General features: G+C 41.2%; 1 protein-coding gene across 1 annotated transcript in view; it reads right to left on the bottom strand.

Annotated features, from left to right (window-relative positions):
* Positions 1-12,233: 12,233 nt before the first annotated feature.
* Positions 12,234-21,895, bottom strand: part of wfdc1 (WAP four-disulfide core domain 1) — a 57,252-nt gene continuing 47,590 nt past the window's right edge. The window contains exons 4-7 of the mRNA XM_034177033.1: positions 15,408-15,548; positions 14,939-14,989; positions 12,688-12,744; positions 12,234-12,594 (exon numbers count right to left, since the gene is read on the bottom strand). Coding sequence (XP_034032924.1) covers positions 12,689-12,744; positions 14,939-14,989; positions 15,408-15,548 — 248 coding nt within the window. The 3' untranslated portion in view covers positions 12,234-12,594; position 12,688. The remainder of the gene's footprint in view (positions 12,595-12,687; positions 12,745-14,938; positions 14,990-15,407; positions 15,549-21,895) is intronic.

The raw sequence follows: 21,895 nt of genomic DNA, 5'->3' as shown, positions 1-21,895 counted from the left end.
AGAGCTGAGTAGGGTGGCAAAGCTCTCGACTTACCGATCGATCTACGTTCCGATCCTCACCTATGGTCATGAGATTTGGCTCATGACTGAAAGCACGAGATCGCGAGTACAAGTGGCCGAGATGAGTTTCCTCCGCAGGACGGCTGGGCGCTCCCTTAGAGATAGGGTGAGGAGCTCGGTCACTCGGGAGGAGCTTGAAGTCGAGCCGTTGCTCCTCCACATTGAAAGGAGTCAGCTGAGGTGGCTTGTGCATCTTTTCCGGATGCCCCCTGGACGCCCATTGGGAGGACGCCCCGGGGAAGACCCAGGACACGCTGGAGGGACTACATCTCTCGGCTGGCTTGGGAACGCCTTGGGGTTCCCCCGGAGGAGCTGGGGGTGTGTGGATCGGAGGTCTGGGCGGCTTTGCCTGAGCTGCTGCACCCGCGACCCGACTCCGGATAAAGCGGAAGAAAATGGATGGATGGATGGATTCATGGTAGGAGGGCTGGTACTTGTTGGCTTATGTGCTGCCCTGACCTACCAGAAGATTGGCAAAACGGCTGCCGCCAAAACCACGACCCCTCACTTGTCCGTCATGAATTAATGAATGGGGCAAGGTGATGCATTCTCAGACTGCGTTAACCCTTGAACTCAGACGCAAATTGGACAACATCTCGGAGCAAATGCGTGCTTTGCAGGAGAAGATTTCAGAGGCCGGGGAATTTTTCATAATTGGGTTTTGGTTTGTTCATGTGAAGCTAGAAAAGTGTTTTCACTGCTCACGACAGTCTTATCAGCCTGTCAAGGATAAAATGCCCATTGTTTATCCTCCAGAAGAATCTCTATGGCCTTGGGAAGATTGGCTGCCTCCTTATCTTTCTTACTCCAGTACACAAGGACAGACAGACTCACACATGGACAAGACTGAAGCATGCTCCACTTTTCCCTTTTACCTCACCTCCAGTCCCCCATCATACACCCAATCCTGGCCACCACTCACGCCACCCCTTTCCCCTCTCGGGGCTACGCGGTTTTAGCTGCGGCAGGTCCTCGTTCCCCCCAAGCTGGCAGCGGCGTGACTCCAGTTACAGTGGCTACCACACACTCACATCACCTCAATTTGAATAACAGACTGTTTCAAGTTTAGTGCACATAAACAATGTCAAATGTATATGTGTTGTCTTAATTCTGATGTGTGCCATTATTACGGTAAACAAGTAATAATTGTGGATAAATTGCTGTTTGTCTGTGGAAATGTGAGTGTGGACGTAATCTCATTGTTGTTGCACTTGTAATGACAATGACAATAAATCTCATCCATCCATCCATCCAAATCTCATCCATGTCTCTCTGTATGTTGGGAGGGTAACATGGGGAGGCGGTCAAGCCTGGAGACCCTTACTGGGTGTATGTCCAGACCCGGGCTTGAATGCCTGATCTGTTGTTCCAAAGACAGCAATTCTACCACCCTAGTGGCAGAATTGCTGAGCTTTAGCCCTGTCGTTCTGTGGTGGTTGAGAATGACAGGGCTGAAGTCTTGTGCAAGTTCAAATTTCAGACAGACAAGCAGCTGCTAACCAATCAACAATCCCAGCTGACTGCAACATTAGAAAGAAGGAGCACAAGAAAATCTGCCTGAAGGAACAACTGGAGCATATGTGCAAGGTAAAGTCCAAAGTGGTCCCAGTGGTAATAAGGGAATTAAGAGCTGTAACCCTTAAAATGGAAAAGTGGCTCCAGCAGATTCCAGGCACAATATCAGAGGTCTCAGTACAGAAGAGTGCAGTCCTAGAAACAGCTAAGATACTGCGCAGAATGCTCAAACTGTCCAGGCCTCTGGTAGATGACCAGAGCTTGAGGAAATTTAAAAAAAAAAATATATATAATGTCTTTGGTATAACCTTTTCAGGTCAAATGCCATCAGTCAAGTAGCAAGTAAAATTCAAATCTAAAGATGGTGGTGTCATCCTTAAAGTCAAATCAAGCCTGGGAGCATGCGCTGGTGCCGCACTTTGCTGCATCAATGACACCATGAGACAGCCTTGTTTCCTGGATGACAACCATCCAGGCAGACAACTGGCTCAGTCCCACATCTAAGAAAGATCCCCAAAAAAGTCCCACAGTTCTGTGCATGCATAAACTATAACATTATGAACAAAATTTATACCTGAAACAGCTTCTTTCTTTTTAAAAATACTTCTGTGACATATCTCAGGGCCCTTTTACACATAGTACGAATAAGTACAAATCAGGGCATATCACGGTGGAACAGCTCATATCAGCGAACCACAGAAACATTAAGCTGATGGGCAGGCGTGAACAAAACTGTTGCATTGGAAACGCAGTGGGAGCAGCAAGAGTATGTGTAACCACATCGCGCAGCTGCTGTGAAAAAAAATACATCCCACCCACGGGATTTGAACCTACAATGTACAAAAGCTCTGGTTGCCAGCCAGAAACTTTACCACTGTGCTACCATCGCTATCCTATAAAAGGTGTGGAAAAATGCCTGAAATCAACAAGGACATGAACGTGTTTTTTTTAAAAAGAGAAAAAACTGCCGTGATAACTGACCAAACGGCGTTTGTTACGGCGTACTTCTGCTTATACATGACTGAAAGTGGCGTATTTGTCGCACTGTTGGCTTGACATATAGTCCTTTGGTGCACCACTCACAGGACATATGTGTCCTGTCAGACAGACGTTACATTCAGATTGCCTGTCCACATGAACTCACGGTCTGTTTTCAGCTGGGACAGTTGTCAGTGTGCGCGCTCTCCAGCCTGTCGCTGTGGGGGGAGCATGCGAAACACACACACATTTTGTGGGAGGAGGTGACACTCTGGCACGCCACATGTGTACTTGGCAACTCCACAGTCGTGGGGGCACAGACAAATTTCACCACCAGCTCGAAAGTGATCGTCTGCCGACTGTTTTCATGCTAATAGCGCGAATGGCCACACATTTTCTAAGTGCCAAGCAAGCGGTGTTAGATGTTCGTGTGTGTCACCTGGAATTTAGCCGACACCTGCCGTAAGAGGGGTCAAATGGGCTCTCACAAAGCACACTCTGTCTTTCAGCCACTGGTGTGCGCAAATAGTTGTAGCAACAGGTGTACGAGGCGTCGGAGGCAGCTCCGATTGTACACGTATTGCATATGATTCCTGTTTCATGCGCAATTCAACCACATTCATACTATGTGTGAAGGGGCCTCAAGGAGGTCACAGAAGTATTCTGAAATCAAATTTGTTTTGAGCCTCTCCCTTCAGAAAGTGGTCGGGGCAATCAGTAGCACCTTTCCATTTAAAGTAACAGGTAAAGAAACAATTCATTTCTAAGAGGTCTGAATTCAATTCAGTTTCAATTTATTAATTTATATAGCACCAAATCACAACAAAGCTACCTCAGTGTGCTTCACACAAGCAAGGTCAAACCTTACCAACCCCTAGAACAAGCACACAGGCGACAGTGGTAAATGGAAAACTCCCTCAGATGAGATTGAGGAAGAAACCTCAAGCAGACCAGACTCAAACGGGTGACCCACTGCTTAAGCCATTCTAACAGTTAGATTTTTACAAAGCTTTCAAAGGTGAAGAAAAGGAAAACAGGAAAACATCAGCTAAACTATGAAATTTTAAGTTCATAAGCCAAAGTGTTTGAGTAAGTACAGTAAAGTTTATTGTATAGCACCTTTCAAGATAAAAACACAGTGCTGTATAGAAATTTAAGAACAAGAAATAAAAGAAGAAATAAAAAATACAGAACTAAAACAGCAATAACATAAAACTCGTTAAAAGCAAGTCTGATACAAATAGGTCTTGAGCATCTCCTTAAAAGTTCCAACAGAGTCCACAGAACGTAGGTGTAGTGGCAGTGCATTCACAGTTGGGTGGCACAACCTCAAATGCACAGTCTCCTTTGGTCTTCAGCCTTGATCTTGGTACAACCAACAGGTCTGGTCTGAGGACCTCAGAGACCTGCTTGTCACTACGGGTGCAAGAGTTCACTGATGTAAAGTGGCATTTGACCGTGCAGAGCTCTAAAAGTCATCACCGATATTTTAAATTGCAGTCTGAACCGAATTGGGAGCCCATGCAAAGAGGACAGAATGGGTGTACATGAGACCACTTAGATGACCTTGTAAGGAGCCTTGCAGCTGCATTCTTGACCATTTGTAGGCAATTAGTAGGTTTTGACCATTTTAATAGTGACATACAGAGAGACAGTCAGACAGAGTCTCACTGCACAGCATTCCACCCAGTTAGCCCAGTGATTACGCAAATCCAAGGTGAGGCACAGCTGGCTGCTGGTGCGCCGCACGTCTCTTCTCAGTATTGAATGGCAAATGTGGAAAATTCAGTGATTTTTGAATAAAAAATAATCTAAAACTGTTTGACGTTAAAAGGAAAATAACTTTCTTGTACAAACCACTGGATAAATATAACCATTTAATTTATTTTTTTCATTTTGCATTTTTTTCGTTTCCATGATGACAGGTGAGGCAAGGGGTGCCATATACATGGATAAAAGCAGGGGGCTTAAGATGGATCCCTGTGGAACCCCAAACTTCAATGTCACCAAGGTTAGAGGTAGTGTTGTTGTAGAGGACACAATGAAAGCGACTGGTTAGGTAAGATGTCACTCATGCAAGGACATTCCTAGTAATCCAAAATAATTGTCCAGCCTATCAAGTAGAATACGATCATCCACCGTATTAAACGCAGCACTGAGATCTACGGCACCCAAAAACCGTAGAGGTGTCTGAATCCATTGCAAGCTCCATTGAAGATCACTGACCAATTAGTGAGAGCTGACTCCATGCTTTCTAAAACAGACTGCAGTGGCTCAAAGAGATTATTCTCAGTAAGATAGTCCACGAGCTATGAAGTCACTTTTTCCAGAATTTTTAGAACAAAATGATAGATTTGATATCGGCCTATAATTTTTCAACAGACTAGGGTCAAAATTAGATTTCTTAAGTAATGGTTTAATCACTGCAGATTTGAAACTTTTAGGAAGAGATCCCAATGTTAATGACAGATTAATAATAACACAGTAGTTCCCAAGAGGAGGCCACAGGTCACAGACAACATACCTTCTGATAATATTTTAGGGTAAGTTAGATTTGTTAGTATACAAATCATGAATGTTTATGAGTTCAATGGTATGAATATTTCATGAGGTGAAAACTGGAACATACCATTCAACTTGAGTTTGCCTCATTGAATTGTTTGTTCCAGCTTTCATGGAATTAAATATTTGTTCCATTGAAAGAATGTAAAACCATTCATTATTTGTTTTATATAATGGCTAAAATAGATCCTTGTCATTTGATATTTTATTAATTTATAAACAACATAAAAGGGACTTACATTTTGGTGTTCCACTGCTGCTGAAGTCCAAATTGTGATGTGTAGTCCAGTGATGCTGTGCACTGACTTTGGAGTTCCATAAAAAAAGAAAAACAAACAAACAAAAAAACAACAAAAAACAAGATTTTATGTAGTTCCTCAGTCCAGCCAAAAATCATGTCAGCTTTTCATTTGAACAGCTCTTCATGCATCCAGACAGCTTACAGCTGAGTGGAGTGTGTGTGTGTGTGTGTGTATGTGTGTGTTACAAGAATTAGCAGCGTCAGTTAGCTCGTTGTCCCCCGCACGCGTGCACGCACACACACGCAACAGGGTAGGCGCTTGTGCACGCGCGTACTACCAAAAAAAGACTATGAAAAAAAAATCACTGTCAGAAATTAGTCCAGCTTTTCATTTTTTTCTTCCTGCTAACAGACTCCAGACAGCACAGAAGATTTGTTTTGTGTGGTGTGTGTGGTGTTACAAGAATTATCAGGCATCAGTTAGCTCAATCAAATCATGTATAGGCAGAGTCGTTGTCCCCCGTCTGCGTGCACACACACACACAACTGGGTTGGCGCTTGTGCGCATGTGCATTACCAAAAAAAGACTGTACATCCTCAAAAAAAAAATCACATGAGAAACAAGTCCAACTAGTCCAACAGCCTCCAGACAGTGCTGTGGATTTGTTTTGTGTGTGCTTGCGTGTGCACTAAGTGTGTGCATGCAAGAGGAGGTGCACGCGTGCGTGCATGTGCGTGTGCACTTGTGTAGACTGCAATGGTACCAAATGTATGGAACTAAATTTACACTCTAAATGGAACCAAACTGCACTCTAAATGCAATGCAACACAAATGGGATGAATTAATCCATGTCATGTGACATACAAAGCACCAATCAAATGACAAGGATCCACTCAGCCGTAATATAATTGTCAATGTCACACGTTTCAGGAGTGCTGTCCAAAAACATTACAAGGCAACACATATTCCCTAATAAATCACTTTAATTAAGTGCCACATCACTCAGCTAACACTTTTAATGGCCTCAAACATGGGGTGTAGGGTTGCCTGGATGCCTACTGTCACCACACAGAAACAAGACCTGTAACTTAAGTTATCACACTGAAGAAGTAGTAGAAGAAGAAGAAGAAGAAGAAGAAGAAGATTGTCAAGTAGGACAGTCTTCCTACCTTAATCAAGAGAGGAAAAAAAAAAAGCCTTTTCTGTCCTTTATTAGATTATCCACTTTATTCTTGGAGCCATGTCTGTTCAAAACAATATCAGATGTATTGCACATCAGATTTACTGTGTGCCTGTATTGTGTATTGATTTCTTCAGGCAGTAAAAACCAACCATTTTGCATGTTGCTTTGATGGTGACTGAGAGGCCTGTTACAGGACTGAACTGAATCTCTGAGCTGATTTTGAACAGCTGCAGCAGTAAAATCAAGGGTTAAGAAGACTTTTGGTTGAACAACAGCGACACCTTCTGGACACCAGGTTGTTTCACTCCAAATCAATCTGCTGCATAATTAGAAATTTCTCAGAAAAGTCCACCCCCCCATCTGAAACGAAACTGGACCAAAACAAAGCATTAAACAAGCAAACAGACATGTATATCCCACAGTCATCCATAGGATAAAAACAATAATATGTGATGCCTCACATTAGAATGATAAAGATGTGCATGATTATTATTTGTTGCAAATAACAATAATGTTACAAAAACTTTTTAATATTTTGCATGTGCATTATTTAGCCTACTGCTGGGATAGGCTCCAGTCCCCCCCCCCCCCCCCCCCCCCCCCCCAAGACCCTTAAATAGAGTATAGACAATGGATGGATCATTTAGCCTACAGTATAAAAACCCAGTAGATTAACATTAACCAAATTTGGGAGCACTGGTGCTGGGTGTTGCCGCATCACCATGGAAACGCATTGGGTCCTGGATGATAACAACCCAGGCACACAACCAGAGCATTCCCATTTGTCTCCCATAGCCAGTTAAAATGTAAGCATCCCCTTGACCATTCCCATTTTCTGGGGTTCACCACACTGAGGCACCTGTAGATGCACCCCACCTGACCGGGATGCTGTTTCTCGCATCGCTCCAAAGTACATGTAATACACCTCATCTAAGTCTCTCTAAGTAACCGCTTATTTGACACGAAGTCATTCTCTCAGTATGGGATAATCCTCTAAAAAAGCACCAGGTACTATGCCGAATGGAAAAGCAAAAAAAAAAACAAAAAAAACGAGTAGAGCTGAGCCGAGTAGTGCTGAATAGTTCTACATTTCTGTAATGGAAAAGGGCCTTAAAGAGATCTTGTACCACTGCCATCAAGTTGTTACCTTAGATCACTGGTTAGCATACAGGTCTCACAAGCATACATTTAGTCAGGAAGCATGAGGACCCGAAAGACTTGGATCATCCTGCTGGTCCCGGCACAGATACCAGCAACAGCAAACACCTCTGTCCAGGGACCTCATAACACTGAGCTCCCAGGTGTCCAAGGACCCCAATACATGGACGTTAGTGACTCTACAAGTTTGACATTTGCACGACGGAGTCATTTCAAAGTCAAATGAGGTTAACAATAATTGGGTTTCAGCACATCTTTAATAATGGAAGCCATGCTCATTTCTTGCTCTACCATGCTCTACCTCATTTCTTATGTTTTGTACTGTTACAAGTATTATTATTGCTTATCTTGCACACGCTGTTTGATGAACATTTTCCTCTACTTGCACCCACCCTGTGTGTTTTCTTAAGAGCTGACATAACGTGAATTTCTCCTCTGTGTGAAACATTGTATATGAACCAATTATTTGTTCATTCAGTGTATCTCATTCATTCTTTTGAAGACTGGGGCAATGACTGCTGTTTTCCAGGCTTTGGGCACTTCCACTGTCTGAAATCAGTGCTCAAACATTTGTTTTAAGTTGTTAAAACTCGCTCACTTTATTTTGCTTTTTGTTTGTGTACATGACTCAGCTTTTAGGTAAGTGTGTGCGCGTGTGCAGGCCTGAACAACACAAGGAGAGAGAGAGAGAGAGAGAGAGAGAGCTAGTACCACTGGGTTCGTTTCCGTGACTGAATATAAGGACCTCTTCACACATAGTACGAATAAGATGGAATCAGGGTGAATCAGCCCAAATAAGCAAACCACGAAAACGCTGAGCCGACATCGGGAGGGACACGTGGTTGGGCAGGCGTGAATGATCCCGCTGTGTTCCTGCTGCAACGGTTTTGTGCACAATCGTGTCCCAAATGTGATCACCATTTCTGGAAGGGCCTCCAGTGTCGCCTGTCTCAACTGTCTATCAACTTTGCAAATTATTTTATGTTAGGCCAGGTAGGATTAGAATGAAGTTCTAGGTTAAGGTATCAAGTCAAGTCAAGTCAAGTCTGGGAGCAGGCACTGGTTTGGGTCCTGGATAGCAACCACCCAGGCAGATAACAGGTCCATCCCTATCTCTCTTAAGCGACCATCTACTATCTTTCGCAGTCAGGTAAAGCGTGGACATCCTCTTGGCCTTCTGCATCCACTCTAAGGTTATGGTGTACTTTTTTTTTAAATACTTAAAACATTTATAAACCTTACTTCTGCTTCCAGACTACGACTGTGTGCACATGTGGGAGTCTTGCACTGTAGCAGAATTCCAATATAGTCCAGTTTCTATTTGGGAATAGTTCACATTGCCATAATGCGTGGAACAGTACTACTATGTTCACTTTTTATCAGCTAATGAATGGTAGAATTATTTGTAACAAAAAAATACAAACAACAAAACCCCCAGTCTCAACAATATGCTTTATTTTGAATAAGCGTGGCAGACAGCAGCATTCAGACTGCACATTAGTTCTGCAGACTGATGTACTTGATTTTGTTTTACTGTGTGTGTATGTTCTAAAAATGCTTATTCTCCTGGTTTCATAAGCACCATTGAAACTGAGCATCATTTGAGTTGTCTGACTATTTTTGGTCAGTAAGCATTTAAAACTGGACAGCTGATTCAGGTAGACGATTCATTTTAACAAGTCCATAAAAAAAGTTTGTACAGTCTGCGGTCTACAATGTGACCTGGACCGTGATAGTGTGATAGTTTAACACACAGAATACACGCTATTCTTAACACATGTGCACATACATGTCCATTTGTTTAAAAACTGACTGCACTGGTAAATGGTCATGGCTTTGTGTGTTAAAAACATGTACTGACACTAATGGCATCTCTATCATTCAAAATCAATACACCAAGAACTTGTCATATTATACAAAGGTTTAGTTCACCCAATGTCTGACTTTAAACATGAGTCACCGCCACGTGCTTATTTAAAGTTCTGGTAATTATTTTAAGTATTCCAATGTTTTAATTTAACCATTATTATTAGTAGTAAAAGCCCGCCACAGTTGGATTGGATTTTAAAGTTCCACTTTCCAAGCACTTTGAAGTTCATAATGCATCTGTTGAAATATGCAGGTAGAGATTTTGAGCTGCATCTCTGTAATCAGTTACTGTAAATTAGTACAGCAATTTTTTTTGATGGGCTTATGCAATGGGTGGGACTGGAAGCTCAATGGCATCGTAATTACATTACTCTGCTTCACAGAGTCCAGGTTGATTTGCGAGTGTTTATTTATTTTAGACATAGTTCAGGTGGAACTTGCCAGTAAAGGTTTAATTATTTTAAAACATGGTGTAAACCAATACTGGAGAAAAAAAATTAAATAAAAGGTGGTGCTTAATGTTTATATGAGTTTGATAGCTCAACATGGAATGAACTAGGTAATTGTGTATTTGTTATAATTGTGTTATTTGTGTGTGTTTGTGGGTTGGGGACGTAATGTTTTCAGTGCTGTTTTTTTTTTAATGTTAGCAGGATTTATGCAAAAAACCCTAAACCAATTTTCCTGAAACTTGGTGGAAGGTTGGGATGGAGTCAACGGGGAAACCATTAAAATTTGGAGCCAATCCAGTTAAAGGGGAGGATTCATGGATTGTTTTTCCTCTTTCTTTAACATTGCAAGATAAACTTTAATGGTGGTTTGTACCGGAGCCTGGTTGATATGGATTTTTTGGGGGGCCAATACAATACCAATATTGGGGAGTAAACAAAAAAAATTACAGTACCAATATATCTGCTGATAAATACATAAAAAATGGCAATGATTCCTAACATTTTGTGAGCAAATCCTTATGACAAAAAATGTAATTGAGGCTTAATGTTTTACAGTTTAAACATGAAATTTATTATAAATAACTATAAATGTAACCAAAAACCAACCAAGGTAGGTCACACTGCCTTCAGTGGGATTTGTAGTCACTGTGTTGCATCATTCAGCATTTGTATTAAACAGCCATCTCATCTACTTTGGCCTTGCCTAGCTGGCAGTATCATGACCACTTGTCTCTTCTTGCTCTAAAACACTGACTGATTGAAAATGAATGGCAGCTGGTTGCTATGCTGTCATGACCCTGTTTCCAACAGCCAAATTGTTTTTCTCTATTGTTCATTTGATAAAATAATGGTTTTCTTATTTGCAAAAATTGGTGAAAGGTTCATATCAGCTGACCAATATATCGGTAGGGTTTCTACTGTGTCATAAACTTGATTTTTTTTATTTTATTTTATTTATTTATTTTTTAGCATTTTGTTGAGTTCACTCCATCACAAATAAATATCATCTTAAAATGATCACAGAATAAATATGTGGGGAGAAACAGTCCAAGTTTCTAGCCCAGTTTGGTATCTTATACCCAATATGAGCAAGGAAGCCAGTCAGGATATCTTGCAATGTTAAAAGTGGGGTGGCGGTAGGGGGGGATTCCAATATTTTTGCTGTCCCTCAGATTTCTCTTTATGGGACCTGTGGTTGAAATATCTTTGTAAGTCTTGCGCTCTCAAGCACTTCTAGTTAGAGATAAGATTTTGTTCAGCATCTGTGGACTGGAACTAACTTACTGCTTACGGATGCAATAAAACTACTGATGGTTTTAGAGTATCCCAGAATCCTTTGCGCGCTGGGGAGGGATGCTTGATAATGGCTCAGCTTAATGCTAACTTTAACATTGAAAACGCCGTAGACATGCTAACGCGTCAGCATCGGTCCCGTTTTCAAGTTACAAAATACATCTATCAACTGTTTCAGAAGACTATAACAGGTGGGATAACATAAAAAAGTAAATATTACTCACAGACATATGCTCTTTAGGGTTTTATTGGGGAAAAATTAAGATAAAGTGAAATAAAACATAGAACCAATGAAGCAGCAGATCGACGATTGAAGCACTGCTTCATTGGTTCAAGGTTCAAAGCAAAGCCATGTTGCAGAAACGGTTGATTATACAGACCCGCTGCAGGGTCTGTAATCAGTGTAGAGAAATGATCATTTTCCTGACAAACACCCCCAAAAACAACGGCCACTCTGAAGGACCGATAAGGGAATCGTTAAGCAAAAAGGTTATCGATGTCAATGGATCAAATAATTTCTTGAGGATACCCGAAAAGAACCGGTGGTTCCCAATACACAACCCTAACAGCAACACGATTTTTTTTTATTTTTATGAAATTCATATTAAAGACTCATGATTATCTTAGTTAAACACCTAAATACATATTTTGGTTGAACTCACCTCCATAATAACGCAATGCTGCAAACGAGTTGCTGCAAACGCTTGTTTACACTGACAACGAAATCTCGGCCTCCCCAGCAAGAACGTGATTACGTGCGAGATTTGACACCATAAAGGCGTCAATAGACTTGTGTTCTATTTATTCTTAAAATATTCCAGATTTTTAATTCAGGAAACTTTATTAGTGTGCTCTGAGCCTCAGTGTCAAAAACTGTTATTTTGTGTGACATAAATTAGAATGTTTGGGAGGGAGAGAACGATGAAAAAGGGATTGCGTTTTCATTTTACAGAAACATGATGAACAGCTTTGGTGTTCACTCTACCTTCAGTCACCAGCTTGATGATCCACACTTTCTATTTCTTTTTGAACAGACCAGATGAAGACACAAAGATGCTTTATTTTTTGGTTGTTTTCTTTGGTCTCCCAGAGTTCTTCCGGAGTGAGGCGAGGCTGCATCGTGGGGCTTTGTAAAGAGGAGGTAGCAGCTGTTTTTTTTTGGTCACAGGGTCAGATCTGATCCGGTTTCAGGTGTGGTGGAGGACAGACAGTAGAACAGGACTAGGCTGATGATTGATGAGGTGATGGTTTGGGTCATGGCTGAAGCTGAGGTCATGCTGATCTGAGAGCAGATAAAATAGTTTTAAGGCTTTTTTTTAACCCAGAGAGATTGATGCAAAAGTTGAGGCATTGTTCATAATGTCTGAAAACCTACTTTATCCCAGGTTCTTGAGATGTTTTTCATATCTCACTGCATTGTTAGAACTCGTCCCTGTCAGGAAAACACATCATCAGACAGTGTCAGACAGTGCAACGTCTGTAAGCAGTTCTGGTTACACTGTTACATCCATATACGTATGTTGAGACATTGACAAAGTTCTTGTTGCTTGTAGATGTCAATCACAGCATAGCATAGTAAGCGGAGCTCAAGGTCCAGATACTGACTGCTAAGCTGAGTGGGCAAACCAAATTTTTGCTTGTTGGGATGGAGACAGTTTTGTGGGTGGGTGATAATGTGATGTAGACAGTATTATGTAAATGAGAATTTTACTAATGGGCATAAGTGCAAAATGAAATAAAGTTAAATTAGCGATGTACATTAAATTGCTGGACACAGGTGCAAGACACCTATCCAGATCTAATATACACGGGAGACAGCTCAGTACTCTAATAGCACTACATTTTATTCATTTATACATACAGTATATGCATTTAGGGGAGGTGATGGTCTAGTGGTTAAAGCATTGGGCTTGAGACCAGAAAATCCTCGGTTCAAATCCCAGCCTGACTGGAAAACTACTAAGGGCCCTTGGGCAAGGTCCTTAATCCCCTAGTTGTTCCCGGTGTGTAGTGGGCGCCTTGCATGGCAGCAGGCTGACATCGGGGTGAATGTGAGGCATTTATGTGTAAAGCGCTTTATAAATGCAGTCCATTTACCATTTATCTAATTATATCCATTTATATTGTCCAATTATAATTATATAGTTATTATATTTACTTTATTTATCCAATGTTCGTCTATCTCTTTTTTCTCTGTGCTGTTACTACATCCTCTGTTCCATGGATGCACTGCTGTCGCTGTTAATGAGAATGTCCTCAAATCTAGACGTGACAACTAAGTCCCTTCGGCTGCTCCCTTGTTTTTTTGCACTCGGGGTCGCCACAACAGATCTGAGGTGGATCTGCATGTTGGTTTTTGGCACAAGTTTCATGCTGGATGCCCTTCCTGGCGCAGCTTCACATTATGTGGAGAATGAGCAGGGGTGGGGTTTGAACTGGGTTTGAACTCTGTACTGAAACCAAGCGCACCAAATACCAAGCATTATGGGTAACTTGGCCACCATCACTGCGCCCCAAATCTAGGCGTGACCTTTTAAAAATAATTTATTGCTGTGGCACCTTCTGTTGTTTTTCTGATAATGGGAGCTCAGGAGTGCATACATTTGCAGTACGTGCCTTGTGCATTGATATGCACAAACCGACACATTGCACTGGACAGCCTGCTATTCCACATTGCTGTTCCAACACAGAGGCTGCACAGAATTTAAAAAATATTTATATATTTCACTGTAAATGTCAGGTATATTTAATGTCATTTCATACTTGTTTCTTTAACAACAAATGTCTCCATGTAGACCCAAAACAAACACACAAATCAGTCTGTCTGTGTGCAAAGGACGCACACCGCTTGAACACGTTTGTGCACTGGCTACTACCACAAACAAACACATAAAACAGAGATGAGTGAGGAAAGCCAACACCTTGACAATTTAGCCAGCGTATGTTGACGTATGAAAAATTTGGCGAATAGGCTGGCATAGTTTTGTATAAGTTGAGAGCACAATGAAGCACACTGGTATACGTCAGAGTACGGCAAGATTGTCGAAAAAGTTTATACATGTACAATATTTCCAACGCATGCTAGCGTATGGTATAGATGTAGTTGACGTGTTCGGGAGGACCACAGAACTTACTGAATGTGTCAGCTGCCGTATAATGGAGTATTGGCAGCTTTTTTGATATGTCGGCATACGTCGGCTAAATCGTCAAGGTGCGACAGGCCCATAAGTCATATCTGAAGGAGTTACAAGGTTTAGTGGCTGTGATTGGAGAGACTGTGCATAGAACGACTTTTGCTTGTTGTTTTATCCACAACAGCTTTCTGTTAAAGGCACAGAGGAACCTAATTTTACAAAGAAGACATGCGAAGTCTTGAAATGTGAAATTATCTCAACCATGAAGCTATGATTGGTGAAGTAAAATATAAAAAGTTGTTCTCTAAAGTTTGACATTTTTAACAAGTTCATCACTGGAGACTTGGTGAATTCCCTCTTTTTTTTCCCTCCATGCACAGTCACTCAGTTTTTAAGACGAGGCATTTCTTGGAATAATTACGTTTCATAATTAATTTGAACTGTGACAGATTTCTAAAACGTCACCTCAAGGTATGACCGCATTTACAGTACCTAAGTAATCCTTGTAGTCCTTGAAGTATTTGTGCCTGAGGTCACGCCCATCTGAAAATAAAATGAAGAAACATGAAAATGAAATGTAACCTGATCTTCTCATTTTGCACGTTGCACTTGAAGGCAGTAGTACTGTTTTCAGCCAGACACCGTATGCACATCTTGCAGTCTGCCGATTTGCCAGATCACCCTAGTTTGTATATATTTAGACAGCTTTAATAGCATGAACTTGGCACCTCACACCATGTAATCTGCAAAAAGGCACTACATCAGAATCAGGACAGCTGCAGTCTGTGTGTATCACTCGTTCTTTTACTTTGGACAGCTGCCCCCCTCAGATCGCTTTAAACTGGAGATTAGCAGTAATAAGAAAACTAAGAGAGGAGGTGAGTGAAGCTATAGGTCTCAGTGTGGATTCAAAGCCAGAATATGTCATCAGTCTCTGTGACTTGAAGCCCTCAAGGCTTACCAGAATTGACACGCTGCTTGATACATTGTCCGCGGTTTGGGATCCCAGCGGCTGGGTTTCCTGCGTTTATGATGTGGCATTCGTAGCCTGTCGGACAGTGTAGAGGCTCATCTCCATCCTCCGTTGTACTGCAAGCCTCAGCTAGAGGGTGGTGTACATATTGGATGAGTTTAAGCAAGTATATACACACACACACACACACACACACACACACACACACATATATATATATATATATATATATATATACATACATACATACATACATATATATATATATATATATATATATATATATATATATATATATATATATATATATATATATATAGCACATATCAAGCCCATATCTAGCCCTAAACTTCACTAAAAGACCCAGAATTTAGGTAAAGTTGAGGCCGCAGCCTGCTCCAATAAATGAATTAAAAGAGTAAAAAGTGTAAAACAAAACTGTACCAGTATGCTAGCCATATGAAAGGGAAAATAAGTGTGTCTTAAGTCTGGACTTGAAAATCTCCACAGAATCTGACTGTTTTATTGACGCAGGGAGATGATTCCACAGAACAGGGGCACAATAAGAGAAAGCTCTGTGACCCACAGACTTCTTATTCACCTTAGGGACACAAAGTAGTCCTGCACCCTGAGAATGTAAAGCCCGGGCCGGTACGTAAGGTTTAATTAGGTCAGCTAAAAGCCGCCCAGACCTCCCGATCCACACACACCTCCTCCAGCTCCTCCGGGGGAACCCCAAGGCATTCCCAAGCCAGCCGAGAGATGTAGTCCTTCCAGCGTGTCCTGGGTCTTCCCCGGGGCCTCCTCCCAATGGGAAGTGCCCGGAACACCTCTCCAGCGAGGCGTCCAGGGGGCATCCGGAAAAGATTCCCGAGCCACCTCAACTGACTCCTTTCAACGTGGAGGAGCAGCGGCTCGACTCCGAGCTCCTCCCGAGTGACCGAGCTCCTCACCCTATCTCTAAGGGAGCGCCCAGCCACCCTGCGGAGGAAACTCATCTCGGCCGCTTGTACTCGCGATCTCGTTCTTTTGGTCATGAGCCAAATCTCATGACCATAGGTGAGGATCGGAACGTAGATCGATCGGTAAATCGAGAGCTTTGCCCCCCTACTCAGCTCTCTCTTCACCACGACGGTCCGATACAGCGACCGCATCACTGCAGCTGCTGCACAGATCCGTCTATCGATCTCACGCTCCATCCGTCCCTCACTCGTGAACTAGACCCCGAGATACTTAAACTCCTCCACTTGAGGCAATATAGTATAATAATAATAGTAATAGTATATAATAATAATAATTATATACTATTATTATATACTATATATAAAATATATATAATATATATAATATAATATATAATATATATTATTATTATATTATTATATTATTATTATATAATATTATATATATATAATATATTCAATATGTATATATATATATATATATATATATATATATATATATATATATATATATAATTATATATATATAATATATATAATATATATATAATATATAATTATATACAAATATAATTATATATATATATATATATATATATATATATATATATATATATATATATATATATATATACAGTGAGGAAAATAAGTATTTGAACACCCTGCGGTTTTGGAAGTTCTCCCACTTAGAAATCATGGAGGGGTCTGAAATTTTCATCTTAGGTGCATGTCCACTGTGAGAGACATAATCTAAAAAAAAAAAAAATCCGGAAATCACAATGTATGATTTTTTAATAATTTATTTGTATGTTACTGCTGCAAATAAGTATTTGAACACCTACCAACCAGCAAGAATTCTGTCTCACACAGACCTGTTAATTTTTCTTTAAGAAGCCCTCTTATTCTGCACTCTTTACCTGTATTAATTGCACCTGTTTGAACTTGTTACCTGTATAAAAGACACCTGTTCACACAATCAATCAATCACACTCCAGCCTGTCCACCATAGCCAAGACCAAAGAGCTGTCTAAGGACACCAGGGACAAAACTGTAGACCTGCACAAGGCTGGGATGGACTACAGGACAACAGGCAAGCAGCTTGGTAGAAGATAACAACTGTTATGATTATTTATTAGAAAGTGGAAGAAACACAAGGTGACTGTCAGTCTCCCTCAGTCTGGGATTCCATCCAAGATCTCACGTGGAGTAAGGATGATTCTGAGAAAGCTCAGAACTACACAGGAGAACCTGGTCAATGACCTGAAGAGAGCTGAGACCACAGTCACAAAGATTACATTAGTAACACATGATGCTGTCATGGTTTAAATCCTGCAGGGCAGCAAGGTCCCCCTGCTCAAGCCAGCACATGTCCAGGCCCGTTTGAAGTTCACCAGTGACCATCTGGATGATCCAGAGGAGGCATGGGAGAAGGTCATGTGGTCAGATGAAACCAGAATAGAGCTTTTTGGAATCAACTCCACTTACCATGTTTAGAGGATGAGAACAACCCCAAGAAAACCATCCCAACCGTGAAGCATGGGGGCGGAAACATCATACTCTGGGGGTGCTCTTCTGCAAAGGGGACAGGACGACTGCACTGTATTGAAGGGAGGATGGATGGGGTCATGGATTGCGAGATTTTGGCAAGCAACCTCCTTCCCTCAGTAAGAGCATTGAAGATGGGTCATGGCTGGGTCTTCCAGCATGACAATGACCCCAAACACACAGCCAGGGCAACTAAGGAGGGGCTCCGTAAGAAGCATTTCAAGGTCCTGGAGTGACCTGGCCAGTCTCCAGACCTGAACTCAATAGGAAATCTTTGGAGGGAGCTGAAACTCCAAACCTGAAAGATCTAGAGAAGATCTGTATGGAGGAGTGGACCAAAATCCCTGCTGCAGTGTGTGCAAACCTGGTGAAAAACTACAGGAAACATTTGACCTCTGTAATTGCAAACAAAGGCTACTGTACCAAATATTAACATTGATTTTTTGCTCTGTATGCACCACTCTGCATTTAATCATTAGTGATTGATCTCTGCTCTCTTCCACAGCATGTCTTTTTCCTGATTCTCTCCCCTCAGCCCCAACCAGTCCCAGCAGAAGACTGCCCCTCCCTGAGCCTGGTTCTGCTGGAGGTTTCTTCCTGTTAAAAGGGAGTTTTTCCTTCCCACTGTCGCCTAGTGCTTGCTCACAGGGGGTCGTTTTGACCATTGGGGTTTTTCCGTAATTATTGTATGGCTTTGCCTTACAATATAAAGCGCCTTGGGGTGACTGTTTGTTGTGATTTGGCGCTATATAAATAAAATTGATTGATTGATTGATTGATTTTTACAGGTGTTCAAATACTTATTTGCAGCAGTAACATACAAATAAATTATTAAAAAAGCATACATTGTGATTTCCGGATTTTTGTTTTTAGATTATGTCTCTCACAGTGGACATGCACCTAAGATGAAAATTTTAGACCCCTCCATGATTTCTAAGTGTGAGAACTTGCAAAATTGCAGGGTGTTCAAATACTTATTTTCCTCACTGTATATATTTGTTGATGTGTTTTGTAAAATGTTTTATGTTAATGTGATTCAGGGCACAGTTCAGCAAATCAGCTAACAGGTAATGAATGAAGCTATTTTTTTATTAGCTTTTCAGTTAATTTTTACAACCATTCGAAGACCAATTAGCTTCCACTAAATTTACTTCTCGTAACTTTAATCAATCAATCAATAATCAAAAACATTTGTAATCCTTAAAATCATACGTGGTTGTTCCTGTTCAAACTTACACACTAATAAAATAAGCAAAATCGATGTATCATGTGATGGCAACAAACATCACCTCGTGGACATGAGGAATAGGTAGTCAAGCCAGAATAAAAACATTAACTAGATGATTAAAATTACGCTTTCATTTGTTCATTATTTATGTACATCTTGATCATCATCTCATATTGGTGTGCACATTTTTTTTTCATGTCTGTTTTTTTTCTTTCAAAGTTTTAGAATTTAAATTTAAAATTAATTACACACCATAAAATGGCGGTCTAAATGGTTTCGTGGCTTATCTGCCTGGCAGTAAACTTTTCCACTTTAAGGTCAGGTGTGCTCACCACTGATGTGACTCATTGAGTGTTTTTGTGTTTAACACTTCATGACCTTTATTCTCACCTGCTTGGATTTGTACAAGCTGTTTTTTCTCTGACCTGGGGCCTGTACTACGAAGCGGGGTTACTGGCTTATCAGGGTAACTTCGGGAGTAAGTTGATGACGTGTGGAGTAACTTCCCGGTTAACCCGTACTACGAACGGTGGATAGGTTTTGATCGAGGTATGCTGCCATGGCAATTTACGCTACGTGCCAAACCTGCTCCGAGCAGGTTATGTTCTAGGTTAGCTTGAGGTTTTCGCTTAACCACTCCCTTTATAAATACCGCCCAGCCACCTTCAATCACTCCGAAGACAATGCCGGCCTACCTGGATGATCTGTTTGATATTGGGGCTCTCTTCGCAGGGCGAGGGCTTTTAAAGACAGCCAGAATCCGCTGACATACCGCAACGATATTCTCCATGAAAGATATAGATTCTCAGCCGAGGGAATTCATTATCTTTGTCAGCTGATCGGGCCAGACGTCTGTAACATCACCCATCGTAGCAATGCCCTGACGATCGAGCAGATAATGTGCCTTGCGCTTAGATATTTTTCCAGTGGACAATTTCTGTATTCCATCGGTGATGCTGAACATCATACTGTATGTCGTATGATTCGCAAAGTAGTACTTGCTCTATCTAAACTGTTGGATGCATTTGTCGTTTTCCCTGGCCATTTATCCGCAGTGCAAATCAAAGAAGGGTTTTATGCAATCGCGGGTAATTACTAATATCAAAATAGGTCTAATGCATGTCCATTAATTAGGCGAAGTGGGGCTTATCAATAACAATTTGTCCTAGGTTTCCTAAGAGTAATAGGAGCCATTGATTGCACGCAAATCCCAATCAGTGCACCCCTCGGAGAGCACGAGGGCGATTATGTCTATCGCAAATCTTTTCACAGTATCAATGTGCAGGTATAGCCGTTCTTTTCGGCCTATTTCATATACCCATTATCGTGTAGTCCACTCTAAGCTCACCTTCTTTTCACTTATTTCAGCCACATAAGGGTTGCTTTGGTTTGGGTGATTTTTCTAAATATTCTAATATACAATTACTATAATTTGTCAGGGACTGGGCCCGGTCAGGGCGCTAAGCCCTTGATTTTCCTCTTTTCATGGTTTCCTGTTTGCTGCAGCTTTGATTTATTACTATTTATTTTCATCATGATTTATTGTCATGTTTTTCTTGTCACTTTGTTCTTGTTACTATTCACTAGTCATATTATTTTCATCATATGGTTATTCTCAGTTCTGTTTTTGTTACTTTCATCATGTGTTTATTCTCCATTCTAATTTTGCTTTGTCACTTTCCTTGTTACATTTATATTCTGATCATGTCTCAATTCCTTTCTATTAATCTGTGTTTTCATAGTTGATCATTTAGTTATCATTTGCTCATTTATGCTGTTCTCATTTCTGTTTGCACTTTGTCTGGTTTTGTTTCTTTTCTATTTAGAGTTTATGTCTGCCTGTTCCAGTATTAGATCTGTCATGGTGTTTAATTTCTTATTATTCTCGTTTATCTCCGGTCTGCTTTTCTGTCCTGATTAAGTCTCTCGCCAGTTCATGTTTAGTCTAGTCTCTTGTTCATGTCTGATTCCTGTTAACGGAAATATGATTCAGTTGTAGCTCAGTTTTGTTTTTTGCCTCTTGTTCCCACTTCACATCCTGCACCTGCTTTCATGTCCTTGTCTCACGCCCAGTTATTTATGTTCACTTCACATCCTGCACCTGTCATGTTTTTCTCACTTTAACTCTGTCTGCTTTGTCTTCTTTCACTCACGCTCTGTGCACCTGTTCACATATCTTTGTCTTTTCTTCACTCCACCTTGTGTTGTCCTCCCTCACTGTCTTGCACTATGAAGTATCTTTGTTCACTAGCCACGCCCCCGTGCACCTAGTTAACTCCTGTCTTATTTAATCTCCACCCAGCCACCACACCCTTGCTCGTTTGTTGTCTTTGTACGCTCACCAGCGCTTTGTCTAGTCCTGTTTTTGCCGTGTATCCAGATCCTGCTTTGTATTTTTGACTTTGCCTTTTGCCTCGCCCATGATGTCTGTGTCTGCTCGTGCCTTTGAACCCTGCTTGCCCATGACTGCATTTTTGTCTGACCCTGTTTGTGCTTCGGCCTCGCTGACTGATCACCTGTGTACCGAACCAGAGCCTGAATTAAAGACCATGAGTACTTCTACATCCGGTAGTCCAAGAGTTTGCATTTTGGGTACAAACATTTCGGGAGCCTGGCACCCGCCGGGCGTGACATAATTACATATTTCACATTCTTTTTCTCCCCACATGGGGCTATCCTGTTGGATAACCTTCATGCCAAAGTGATATATATGTAACTATGTTAACAGAATGACCATTAAT

Source organism: Thalassophryne amazonica, chromosome 8, assembly GCF_902500255.1.
Source record: "Thalassophryne amazonica chromosome 8, fThaAma1.1, whole genome shotgun sequence".
Taxonomy (NCBI): domain Eukaryota; kingdom Metazoa; phylum Chordata; class Actinopteri; order Batrachoidiformes; family Batrachoididae; genus Thalassophryne; species Thalassophryne amazonica.
The sequence above is the reverse complement of the archived record's forward strand: the minus strand, read 5'-3'. Positions and strand labels throughout refer to the sequence as shown.